Source organism: Oncorhynchus gorbuscha, linkage group LG24 (assembly GCF_021184085.1).
Source record: "Oncorhynchus gorbuscha isolate QuinsamMale2020 ecotype Even-year linkage group LG24, OgorEven_v1.0, whole genome shotgun sequence".
NCBI classification, from domain to species: domain Eukaryota; kingdom Metazoa; phylum Chordata; class Actinopteri; order Salmoniformes; family Salmonidae; genus Oncorhynchus; species Oncorhynchus gorbuscha.
In genome coordinates this window covers 13,384,352-13,397,720 of record NC_060196.1, presented here as the reverse complement: position 1 = coordinate 13,397,720, position 13,369 = coordinate 13,384,352, and the positions used below count along the sequence as shown (strand labels likewise).

The following is a 13,369-nucleotide window of genomic DNA, read 5'->3' as shown; positions in this document are numbered from 1 at the left end:
AACCCGAATTGTATCCTAAACATCAGCTGCTCAACATGACCTTGCTAAGCAGCCTCGGGTGTTTCAGGACTGGATCAAACGCCAAAAGAGAGCTCTCCAGATGGAGGATTGTCCACATAGTGACAGCATGTGACTAACAGTGCAGTTCTACTTTGTGGAGGGTTTACGTGCCTTGATCAAGGGAACAATGGCAGGAGATGGTAGACCTACATGGGATTTTTAATGGAGGCCATAATAAGTCATGGAAATGTGGTTAAAAGTAATGGAGACGTCGTGAAAAATGTGTATGAACCCATAACTGTGAATAATCAGAGGTTTCTATAGCTTTATAGCATTTGTGAATTGGTGACCTAGTCGAATAGACCGCATTGGAAAAAGACAGCTGCTGCACTTCTTTCATCCCAAATCAAACACTGTTTCCAGCTAGTTGTTCTAGAGTCCCGTTCCCAGGAAGTATGTTCAAGTGTTTGATGGAAAATCGGGTTTGTTAGAGCTAGAATACCTGAAAGCTATCAAACTATATCATTAGCAGTGTAACACGAATTATCTTTTGCCATGAGAGATAACGAATACATTCTTCTTTCAGTACTGGTTTCTAGTAGCCTGGAATCCAAACTGATATAGTCCATTTCAACATAATCATTTTTAAAATTCCAGCTAGGATAGATATTTAGTTGGTTTACAGCTACTGTTAGTGATTGAACCTTAGCATGGGCCAGGTCGAATCACATATTACCTGGGCAGATTTGTAGCGCCGCCGTCACTGTTGATCTCTGGTTTCTGGGCCAAAGAATAGGGTTGCGGAGCCAGGACCTCAGCCAAGTTGGGGGACATCAATTAACGTTGCGCATCGATACGGCCCCAGCCTGAGACAGATTGGTTTGTTTTCTAACGGCAATTAAAGTGTAATCAGTGGGTTTGAAAGTGTATTTGTCTTAGCGAGTGCCGTTGGACAAACGCTTTCTTCAAATAAGTCCTAAGGAAGCTGCTGAGCTGTGAAAATCTACTGGCTAATAGCAAGGTCATCCATTTTACCCAAATGTGTTTACTAAGTATACTTCATTACGCATCGATATAACTAACATGCATGAATTTTCCAAGAAAATATCGACAACAACAAAAAGATGACATTGGATTTGAACAAAGCGGACTACAATATGTGTGTGCTTGTGTGTTGTTGTGCTGTACTGAAATAGTTGCACACATCTGCATCTGATCCTTTATTTTGCATATTAAAGATTCTTCAGATCCATGCATACAAGGAGCTCACAGAGATAGAGAGAGAGATAGAGAGAGAGAGAGAGAGAGAGAGAGAGAGAGAGAGAGAGAGAGAGAGAAATCCCGTACTTACAAACATATTCCACCGATTGATGGGAACAGTTTTGCATCGCGAAACAGCAGCAATCCAAACATATTGCTTCCTCCTCTAAAGGAAGGAGTGTAACAGTGTCACACCCCAACAAAACTGATCATTAACATGCGCTTTTGGTAATGTTTATGACCAGACATTGCAGAATTTTTCTGGCTTTCACGGTATGATATATATGTCATTTGAAGGTTTGCTAAATGCAGATTTTCTATTAATCTTGAATGCTGCTTATTCCCTCCTGATTCTGGGAATATTCCAACTGGGATTTCTGAAAAACCTGTTCATTTTTGAGAAGTTCCAGGAATTTTGCAACCCTCTGCATTTTATTTCATCTGATTATTGATGTTGGTGAAATGAACCTGATATATGTTCTCGTACATCTATATAACATATACTACTTCATATAAAATAAAAACATATCATATGTCATACATAGAGTCACTGTTATCATCACTGTAAACATGAAAACAAAAGTACATCATCACTTTTTTAATTAAGTACCAAAAAAAACGAACAAAAGTGCTTTTTGCAAAAGACAAAAGATACATTTCCCCCGTTTCGCTTTGACTGTATAGAGGTGAAGATGGCACAAATCACGGACGGTTCAGAAAGTTTCGTTTTTGTATTTGGTCATTGTTCTCCGTTCACTTGGGTTTCTTAAACTAATCTTGCTATTTTATGTCACGTTGGTTCCCTTAAGCCTCCCTCCCCCTTTGTTCATGCGTGTGTGTTAGTATCACCCGGTCCCAAATCGCTCCCTACCCCTTCCCCTGGGCTCCTTAACTCCTCCAATGTTTGTAGATCTGCAGTGTACTGGATAGGGACAAGAAGCGAAATGGGGCAGCTTGAGCTTCCGCCATATTGCTTCCTGCCACCTTACAGATGTATAGACATCGATGGGTTCGCACCATGGGGGAGGGGTAGGGAGCTCACTGGGACCAGCTGGTCCTCTCACACCAACTCCAACTTGACCTGGTTGTTGTTGGTGATGAGCGGCGACGGCTTGCTCTTGAGCCGCTCGGCCGCGTCGTTGGAGCTGCCGTGGAAGAAGATTCGCGCCGTGCAGACCGACACCACAATGCGCTTGTACTCGCGCCGGAAGTTCTGGTTGAGCACCCCGTATACGATGGCATTAAGGCAGCTGTTGAAGTAGGCCATGAAGTAGCTCGCCACGAAGAGCCACTCGGGGATGAGAGGCACCACCACCTCTGGGTTGATGGCCACCGCCAGCCCGATGAAGTTGAGCGGTGCCCAGCACACGGCGAACAGCACAAACACCACGAACATAGTCACGAAGTTCCTCACGTCGTGTGGCGTCAGTTTCGGTCTATTGTCCGGTTTGACACGTCGCCTAACCTGAATGACCAGGATCCAGATCCTCAGGTAGCAGTAAGTGACGATCATGATCGGTAGGATGAAGTGGAAGAAGACCACGGCGATGGTGTACGCCGAACTCGCAGACTGCTCGAACGTACACGAATACACCCTGGGGTCATACTGCAACGAACCCACGAAGAGATTCGGCACGATGGCCACAATGGTCAACGCCCAGATGAGTAGGACGTAACACACTGAGTTCTTGTCGCTGTACAGCTTGTCGTACTTAAGGCTGTGACATATATAACAGTAGCGGTTGATGGCAATGCCGGTGATGTTGAAGATGGAGCCGATGACGCTGACGCCCATGAGAAAACCGCTGATCTGGCAGTGGACATAGCCCAGGTTCCAGCCTTTGTGGAAGATGGAGGTGAGGACCAGAGGGTAGGGGTAGATGGCCACCACCAGGTCGGCCACGGCCAGGCTCACCACAAAGATGTTGCCTAGAGAGAGAAAGAGAGAGAAAGAGAGTGAGAGAGAGAGAGAGAGAGAGAGAGAGAGAGAGAGAGAGAGAGAGAGAGAGAGAGAGAGAGAGAGAGAGAGAGAGAGAGAGAGAGAGAGAGAGAGAGAGAGAGAGAGAGAGAGAGAGAGAGAGAGAGAGAGAGAGCGAGAGAACAAAGATCATGGAAATTAGAAACTATTCTATGCTATCACAATGAGCACAATCAAAGTCATCAAGACAAACACGATGTTAATGTCACTGAATAAGCGGCTGGATGGACGGACAGGTAATTGTGTTTCCATTCTTTCAGCCAGAAAGGCTTATTTACATATACCATTTTGCATACCTCACAACACAGCAATCTGCTTCAAGGCTACTACTTTGACAACTAGGTGCTTATGGTGAGAGAAAAACAATGCCTTTGAATCTGCATATGCTTGTGTAAGTGTGTATGTCAGTGTGTGTGTGTTTTCTTTGTTATTTTCTTAGTTAATTTTAAGGACCATCGATCAATTATACAATGTAAATGAGACAATATTTTCAAGTTGCACACCTTATAGTTTATTTGTATATGAATTTCTACAATTTATAGTTGTTTTTAGGTTTTAAAGTCATTGACATTTGGAGCTATTGAAAGTTTAGCATATTCTCCCATGTACGTTGTGTAATTTACTGATGGTCCCTAACTAGCCCCATACGGATATCCAAAGTCAACCCAAATTTACCACAGACATTACGATTGGGTCGCATGCAGCAAAAATGGTGGATAAATGAAGACAGTTCACTCAGGCCGTTAGCTATTGAAAAAATGTATTACGTTCCAGTCTGCTTAATTGGGTGTGTCTCCCATAGACACCAGTGTAATAGCAGCTGAATCTGGTCAACTTCATTTATTAACTTTCATTTAACCATAACATTTGACAAAATAATCCGCAAGTGTGGTGTCTCACTTCGTCTTCCATCTCCGGCATGCATCTGCACTCTGAATTCATAATTACTTGTGTGCTGCCAGCTCTGGGCACGTGGACAGGATTGAAAGTTTGAAACCAACCCAACCTTCATTTACATTGTGATGCAGTCATGACTACCACAAGTCTCACGAAAATACATTTTGGACAAGACTGACTTATCCTAATTACACTTTGTAGTCAGTTTTGACAGTTGTAATGACTTTCCCTTCTGGGTGATTATCAAAGAGTTTACATCTAAATGTTGTGGACTTTATTTGATTAAATATGAGACTATTTGTGAGAAGATTAAATGTTATTTTAGAATTCTAAATGAGATAATTGTTTTTCCTAAGAAACATTTGCCAAGTCAGTACCTACGCCCACGTGAGCACAGACATTGTGGCAACGTGAAGTATCCGCCCTCCAAGGCAAGTGCATAAAAGGACCGCTAACAACATTTACATTAGACCAAAACATGCCGGTTGTGTAAATCGGTTCCAGCTTTACCCTGAATAATCATAACTTAGACTAGGGTTTGTGCAGATTTGAAGTCAACGACGTTCAGAATGAGACTGATACGAGGTAAAAATTATTCATGGATGATGGTATGATAACGATATATAACAATATATTATTGAGTTAATTCGTGAAACGGTAACTCATTAAACAAACTTTTTCCATGGTGCCCCAAGATTGCTAATGAGTTTGCTAAAGATTGCTAATGGTGTTACATGATTAATTTATTCACAATAATAATTAAACATAGTTAATTGATTTGATGAAATAACCGTCATCACATTAATCGATAGTCATGTCACGACACAGTAGAATAAATGTTTCTGATTCATATTGATGCCACATAGGGTGTTTTCCAAATGAGAAGTTGGTTTTAGACTGTTTCTTGGTAGTCTTAAACAAATCTACTTTGAAACACAAGTATACACCTCACACACATGGTTATGGGCAACAACAACAAAAAAGAAGACACCCATATCATGGCAGATATACAGTTGAAATGTTTTCAATTTTGAGTTTGCCTCCCAACATTACACTTCATATACATCACAGAAGATTGAAATATAACAAAACCGTTTGACATAGAAACATCATTTGTTTCTTTTTTATCATCTTTATTCATTATGCAAAAACTTTCCACAGGTGAGGCAAAAGAGCGGGCTTTTGGTCATTGACTCACCAGCAAGTGAAGTGAGTGCATGACATGCCACTTCACACAGAGAAGGAGGATGAGAACAAATCTCTCATTATATTCTGACAGGACCACGCTCAGGCTCGCACACGCAAACACACGCTAGTTAGTTCCGAGTTTGCTTTAATTATGCAAAGTCAGTGTTTTTCCCCGCGTTTGCCCGACAGATCTTCTGAAGAGTGAAATAGTAAAGGCAAAGATTGAATTTACTCAATCAGGCGGTTAACAGCTTTCACCTACAGTGCCTACAGTACTGTATGTGTGTCATAAACCTGGTCCTGTTAGTTGAGGAGTTCCTCTTGTATCAGACGTGAGCTAAACATAAAGGCAGCAAGTACTACGCTTCGACAACATCGCTACAACGACTCAGCAACTTTGCAGTAGCGCTGAAGTATCGTCTTTCCACACCCATCACTCCTTGACTTCCAGCCACGATCTATCACACAGATCAGTCGCCAGACGCTTCTGGGAAATGTGTCACTCTCTCCGGGACGCCGGTGGCACAGACACGCAAGCACAACAAAACCCAGGTCTGCCCGGTGCCTTCCCTCTCTTTCTGTCTCCCCTCTCCCTCGTAAGCATACCAGAAATTATTTCATGGCCGAAGACCTTTCCTGCAATAAATGAAGCTTTGTCCTCCTGGATCTGTCATCCAGACGCCCTCTGTAAGAGGATTATGTGCACCTGCGTTGTGCACCTGCTATTGTAGCTGGACGAGGAGACTTAACAGAAGGCTTGGCGGCTAAAACAAAGAGATGTTTCTCAAGCTATGGCGTGAGAGCTTAAGGGTGGAGACAGCAAGGGTCGAGGAGTTTGCCTTTAAGACCTCTAAGTCCAAGATTGCACTACCCCTAAACGTGAGACTCGCTAAAGCGAAGCTGGGGCCAGGGTTTAGACGATTTGAGCTGCTTGGAGTGTTCATACAGAGCCTAGACCTTGACAAGGTTGTGAGACAGAGCCCTTACAGGCAGCTCGGCTGGCATTCAAGTGCCCTGAGGCCTGGCTTCTATCGGCTCTTGTCACCGTGGAGGCTAGACCCGCTGATTGACACACCACTCAAAGTATTAATTTGGCTTAAGGGGAGATACAGCCCAGCTCTTCCAAGTTTTAATTTTTCATTCACTTGCCACCGACTTCGATAAGGATTTAGGCATGAGGGAATAACCTCTGGTCTTTTTCTGTGGCAGGCAGTGGAGATACATTTTTTTCAATGGAGCAGCATGGATAAGATAACTTGAATACCTCGAGCGGCGTGCCCTTTTTTGAAGGACAGCAGGTAGAGCGAGTCAGAGTGAGTCCGAGCACGTCGGCGCAGGCCAACTGTAGCCTCACGGTTATGCTCCGCTAATGAGGTGTTGAATTTCACCGCCTAGGGTCAAAGTGTAAACTCCACAACTTGAGGGCCAGCGAGGCACCAAGGTCGAAGTGTCAGCAAGTGGGAGAAGGTCCCAAGGGCCCTAACTCTATTGCCCCTGGCAGATTATTATGCATAGGCTAGATAGCTGTTATAAAGTAATCTATGATAATGTATGGCAGTGGTTCCCAAAATAGGGGAGATAACCAAATGAAAAAGGTAATAGTAAAAGGTGCAATTTCAAAACTGGGTAGTGCATCAGAGGTTTTTCTCTTGTTCAGTCAGTCATTGTAGAGGGAGCTATCTATTTATTTAGCCCATGTCATCTAATGTTTTGATTTTGTTGTAAAGTTTGAGTCACTCAGATATCAGACGAAATCACATAAGACATACATTGCAGGGAATTAGCTTTAAAACAGCACATAAATCCTATTTCAAAATGTATATGTTTGCAGCAAGCATGTATACCAATTCAGGAAATAAGCAAATGAATATGCAAAACAAGAGGGGTGTGAACTGTTTGTGTCATGAACAGTGCTTGTGCCCATAGAAAAAGACATTGGAGAATGCATACAGTGGGGCAAAAAAGTATTTAGTCAGCCACCAATTGTGCAAGTTCTCCCACTTAAAAAGATGAGAGAGGCCTGTAATTTTCATCATAGGTACACTTCAACCTATGACAGACAAAATGAGAAAAAAATCCAGAAAATCACAGTAGGATTTGTAATGAATTTATTTGCAAATTATGCTGAAAAATAAGTATTTGGTCAATAACAAAAGTTTATCTCAATACTTTGTTATATACCCTTTGTTGGCAATGACAGAGATCAAATGTTTTCTGTAAGTCTTCACAAGGTCTTCACACACTGTTTCTGGTATTTTGGCCCATTCCTCCATGCAGATCTCCTCTAGAGCAGTGATGTTTTGGGGCTGTTGCTGGGCAACACAGACTTTCAACTCCCTCCAAAGATTATCTAAGGGGTTGAGATCTGGACACGGGCTAGGCCACTCCAGGACCTTGAAATGCTTCTTACGAAGCCAGTCCTTCGTTACCCGGGCGGTGTGTTTGGGATCATTGTCATGCTGAAAGACCCAGCCACGTTTCATCTTCAATGCCATTGCTTATGGAAGGAGGTTTTCACTCAAAATCTCACGATACATGGCCCCATTCATTCCTCGCTTTACGCGGATCAGTCGTCCTGGTCCCTTTGCAGAAAAACAGCCCCAAAGCATGATGTTTCCACCCCCATGCACAGTAGGTATGGTGTTCTTTGGATGCAACTCAGCATTCTTTGTCCTCCAAACACGACAAGTTGAATTGTTACCAAAAAGTTATATTTTGGTTTCATCTGACCATATGACATTCTCCCAATCTTCTTCTGGATCATCCAAATGCTCTCTGGCAAACTTAAGATGGGACTGGGCATGTACTGGCTTAAGCAGGGGGACACGTCTCGCACTGCAGTATTTGAGAACCTGGCGATGTAGTGTGTTACTGATGGTAGGCTTTGTTACTTTGTCCCGGTAGGCTTTGTTACTTTGGCTTTGTCCCGGCTCTCTGCAGGTCATTCACTAGGTCCCCCTGTGTGGTTCTGGGATTTTTGCTCACCGTTCATGTGATCATTTTGACCCCACGGGGTGAGATCTTGCGTGGAGCCCCAGATCGAGGGAGATTATCAGTGGTCTTGTATGTCTTCCATTTCCTAATAATTTCTCCCACAGTTGATTTCTTCAAACCAAGCTGCTTACCTATTGCAGATTCAGTCTTCCCAGCCTGGTGCAGGTCTACAATTGTGTTTCTGGTGTCCTTTAACAGCTCTTTGTTCTTGGCCATAGTGGAGTTCTGAGTGTGCCTGTTTGAGGTGTCTTTTATACTGATAACAAGTTCAAATAGGGCCATTAATACAGGTAACGAGTGGAGGACAGAGGAGCCTCTCAAAGAAGTAGTTACAGGTCTGTGAGAGCCAGAAATCTTGCTTGTTTGTAGGTGACCAAATACTTATTTTCCACCATAATTGGCAAATAAATTCATTAAAAATGCACAAAAAAAAATCCTAATCCTGATTTTCTGGATTTTTCTTTCTCATTTTGTCTGTCATAGTTGAAATGTACCTATGATGAAAATTACAGGCCTCTCTCATCTTTTTAAGTGGGAGAACTTGCACAATTGGTGGCTGACTAAATACTTTTTTGCCCCACTGTATCTGACATTCATGAATTGTAACTTCACATGTAACGTTCACCTTCTGTACTTAGGCATCGATAGAATGGTTAATAATCGGTTAATGGTTAATAAAGTGTTTCTTTCACAAAGGCAATATGGAAACACTGGCTTATTTAAGTCAATGATGGTGTTACAGAATTGGCATGTGTCACAGATTGGGCATGGCAGGCATTTAACAAGGGCTAGTTGGAATTCACCCAAAATATCCCACCGCTGCCACCAGCACAACAATGATCAAATTGGATTACGATGGCTCCAACTCCCTCACAGCACCAATGTGACAGATCAGAGTCAAACACATAACGGTGAGATGGAGCTACTGTACTGAGACAAAAGTGGATGCAAAAAAATAAATGAGTGTGTCGTCTCTCTATGGCACTCACTGTAATCCGGGTCCTCCATTTAAGAGAGGGAGAGAGACAGAGGAAGAGAGAGAGAGAGCAATAGGGACAGGGAGAGAGAGCAAAGGGGACAGGGAGAGAGAGAGCGAGAGAGTGAGAGAGAGCAAGAGATGGACAGGGAGAGAGCAAGAGATTGACAGGGAGAGAGAGAGAGAGAGAGAGAGAGAGAGAGAGAGAGAGAGAGAGAGAGAGAGAGAGAGAGAGAGAGAGAGAGGGGGGCGAGATAGGAGAGAAACATGAGCGATGTCCCTCGTGACATTATTGGATTTGCAGATATAGTGTTTGTGAATGAGGGCTGGTGACAGGCGTGGATGATGAGGCATGCCACTCCAGAGTTAATCTGTTCTCTCCTCTCTACTAAGGCTATTTCAAGAGCGGACCATAAAACAAACGGCTTAGAAAGGAAAATGGACAGCATTTGGAAAGCATGCTGAAACAATATGTTAATGCAAGCAGTGTAGAGTATCAGCGAGATCACACCAGATATTACTTCAATATTCTATTCAGATCCCCAGGATGTCAGGAGCTGCATTCAATACCATCCACTAGAGGCAACGTGAGCACGTATTACCATCTAGTAGGGAGATGCCTTCAATACCTTCCACTAGAGGCAACGTGAGCACGTATTACCATCTAGTAGGGAGATGCCTTCAATACCGTCCACTAGAGGCAACGTGAGCACGTATTACCATCTAGTAGGGAGATTCCTTCAATACCGTCCACTAGAGGCAACGTGAGCACGTATTACCATCTAGTAGGGAGATGCCTTCAATACCATCCACTAGAGGCAACGTGAGCACGTATTACCATCTAGTAGGGAGATGCCTTCAATACCATCCACTAGAGGCAACGTGAGCACGTATTACCATCTAGTAGGGAGATGCCTTCAATACCATCCACTAGAGGCAACGTGAGCACTTATTACCATCTAGTAGGGAGATGCCTTCAATACCGTCCACTAGAGGCAACGTGAGCACGTATTACCATCTAGTAGGGAGATGCCTTCAATACCGTCCACTAGAGGCAACGTGAGCACGTATTACCATCTAGTAGGGAGATGCCTTCAATACCGTCCACTAGAGGAAACGTGAGCACGTATTACCATCTAGTAGGGAGATGCCTTCAATACCATCCACTAGAGGCAACGTGAGCACGTATTACCATCTAGTAGGGAGATGCCTTCAATACCATCCACTAGAGGCAACGTGAGCACGTATTACCATCTAGTAGGGAGATGCCTTCAATACCATCCACTAGAGGCAACGTGAGCACGTATTACCATCTAGTAGGGAGATGCCTTCAATACCATCCACTAGAGGCAACGTGAGCACGTATTACCATCTAGTAGGGAGATGCCTTCAATACCGTCCACTAGAGGCAACGTGAGCACGTATTACCATCTAGTAGGGAGATGCCTTCAATACCATCCACTAGAGGCAACGTGAGCACGTATTACCATCTAGTAGGGAGATGCCTTCAATACCATCCACTAGAGGCAACGTGAGCACGTATTACCATCTAGTAGGGAGATGCCTTCAATACCATCCACTAGAGGCAACGTGAGCACGTATTACCATCTAGTAGGGAGATGCTTCAATACCATCCACTAGAGGCAACGTGAGCACGTATTACCATCTAGTAGGGAGATGCCTTCAATACCGTCCACTAGAGGCAACGTGAGCACGTATTACCATCTAGTAGGGAGATGCCTTCAATACCATCCACTAGAGGCAACGTGAGCACGTATTACCATCTAGTAGGGAGATGCCTTCAATACCTTCCACTAGAGGCAACGTGAGCACGTATTACCATCTAGTAGGGAGATGCCTTCAATACCGTCCACTAGAGGCAACGTGAGCACGTATTACCATCTAGTAGGGAGATGCCTTCAATACCATCCACTAGAGGCAACGTGAGCACGTATTACCATCTAGTAGGGAGATGCCTTCAATACCGTCCACTAGAGGCAACGTGAGCACGTATTACCATCTAGTAGGGAGATGCCTTCAATACCTTCCACTAGAGGCAACGTGAGCACGTATTACCATCTAGTAGGGAGATGCCTTCAATACCATCCACTAGAGGCAACGTGAGCACGTATTACCATCTAGTAGGGACATGCCTTCAATACCATCCACTAGAGGCAACGTGAGCACGTATTACCATCTAGTAGGGAGATGCCTTCAATACCTTCCACTAGAGGCAACGTGAGCACGTATTACCATCTAGTAGGGAGATGCCTTCAATACCTTCCACTAGAGGCAACGTGAGCACGTATTACCATCTAGTAGGGAGATGCCTTCAATACCTTCCACTAGAGGCAACGTGAGCACGTATTACCATCTAGTAGGGAGATGCCTTCAATACCTTCCACTAGAGGCAACGTGAGCACGTATTACCATCTAGTAGGGAGATGCCTTCAATACCATCCACTAGAGGCAACGACCGATTATGATTGTTTAGCGCCGATACCAATACCGATTATTGGAGGACCAAAAAAAGATGGTACCATTTAATCGGCCGATTTTTATATATATATTTGTAATAATGACTATTACAACAATACTGAATGAACACTTTTATTTTAACTTAATATGAATGAGGGCTGGTGCAATACATCACTAAAATCAATTTAGTCTCAAATAAATAATGAAACATGTTCAATTTGGTTTAAATAATGCAAAAACAAATTGTTGGAAAAGAAAGTAAAAGTGCAATATTTGCCAAGCAAAAAAGCCCATGTTTAAGTTCCTTGCTCAGAACTTGAGAACATATGAAAGCTGGTGGTTCCTTTGAACATGAGTCTTCAATATTCACAGGTAAGAAGTTTTAGGTTGTAGTTATTATAGGAATTATAGGAATATTTCTCTCTATGCCATTTGTATTTCATATACCGTACCTTTGACTATTGGATGTTCTTATAGGTACTATAGTATTTCCAGCCTAATCTCGGGAGTTGATAGGCTTGAAGTCATAAACAGCGGAATGCTTGAAGCACAGCGAAGAGCTGCTGGCAAATGCAGGAAAGTGCTGTTTGAATGAATGCTTACAAACCTGCTGCTGCCTACCACCGCTCAGTCAGACTGCTCTATCAAATCATAGACTTAATTATAATATAAGAACACACAGAAATATGAGCCTTAGGTAATTTATATGGTCAAATCCAGAAACTATAATTTCGAAAACAAAACGTTTATTCTTTCAGTGAAATACGGAACCGTGCCATAATATTGCTGTTACATTGCACAACCTTCAATCTTATGTCATAATTATGTACAATTCTGGCAAAATAATTACGGTCTTTGTTAGGAAGAAATGGAACACACAGTTCGCAACGAGCCAGGCAGCCCAAACTGCTGCATAGACTGCTTGCACGGAACGCAAGAGAAGTGACACAATTTTCCTAGTTAAAAGAAATTCATGTTAGCAGGCAATATTTACTAAATATGCAGGTTTAAAAATATATAATTGTATATTGATTTTAAGAAAGGCATTGATGTTTATGGTTAGGTACACATTGGTGCAATGACAGTGCTTTTTTTTCTGCGAATGCGCTCGTTAAATCATCACACGTTTGGCGAAGTAGGCTGTGATTTGATGATAAATTAACAGGCACCTCATCGATTATATGCAACATAGGACAAGCTACCATGTGTAGTTAACTAGTGATTATTTGAAGATTGATTGTTTTTTATAAGATCATTTTAATGCTAGCTAGCACCTTACCTTGGCTCCTTGCTGCACTCGCGTAACAGGTAGTCAGCCTGCCACGCAGTCTCCTCGTGGAGTGCCATAATCGGTGTCCAAAAATGCAGATACCGATGGTTATGAAATCGGCACTAACTAGTCGGCCATACCGACTAATCGGTCGACCTCGAATATAAAAGCAATATGTTATCCTAAATGTCTTATGTAAACATCTGGCATTCGACCAATTCACACCAGCAGACATAATAAAGCAAAAGCCGAGACAATGCAAAGCAACAACGGAATACAGAAGACGACCACAAAAGACAAACTAGACAAAACAAAGCCTACAGTTCGA

At 43.0% G+C, this 13,369-nt stretch overlaps 1 protein-coding gene across 1 annotated transcript in view; it reads right to left on the bottom strand.

Moving 5' to 3' along the window:
* Positions 1 to 1,153: 1,153 nt before the first annotated feature.
* Positions 1,154 to 13,369, bottom strand: part of LOC124013274 (melatonin receptor type 1A-A-like) — a 62,334-nt gene continuing 50,118 nt past the window's right edge. The window contains exon 2 of the mRNA XM_046327533.1: positions 1,154 to 3,189. Within this exon, the coding sequence (XP_046183489.1) occupies positions 2,321 to 3,189 (869 nt within the window). The 3' untranslated portion in view covers positions 1,154 to 2,320. The remainder of the gene's footprint in view (positions 3,190 to 13,369) is intronic.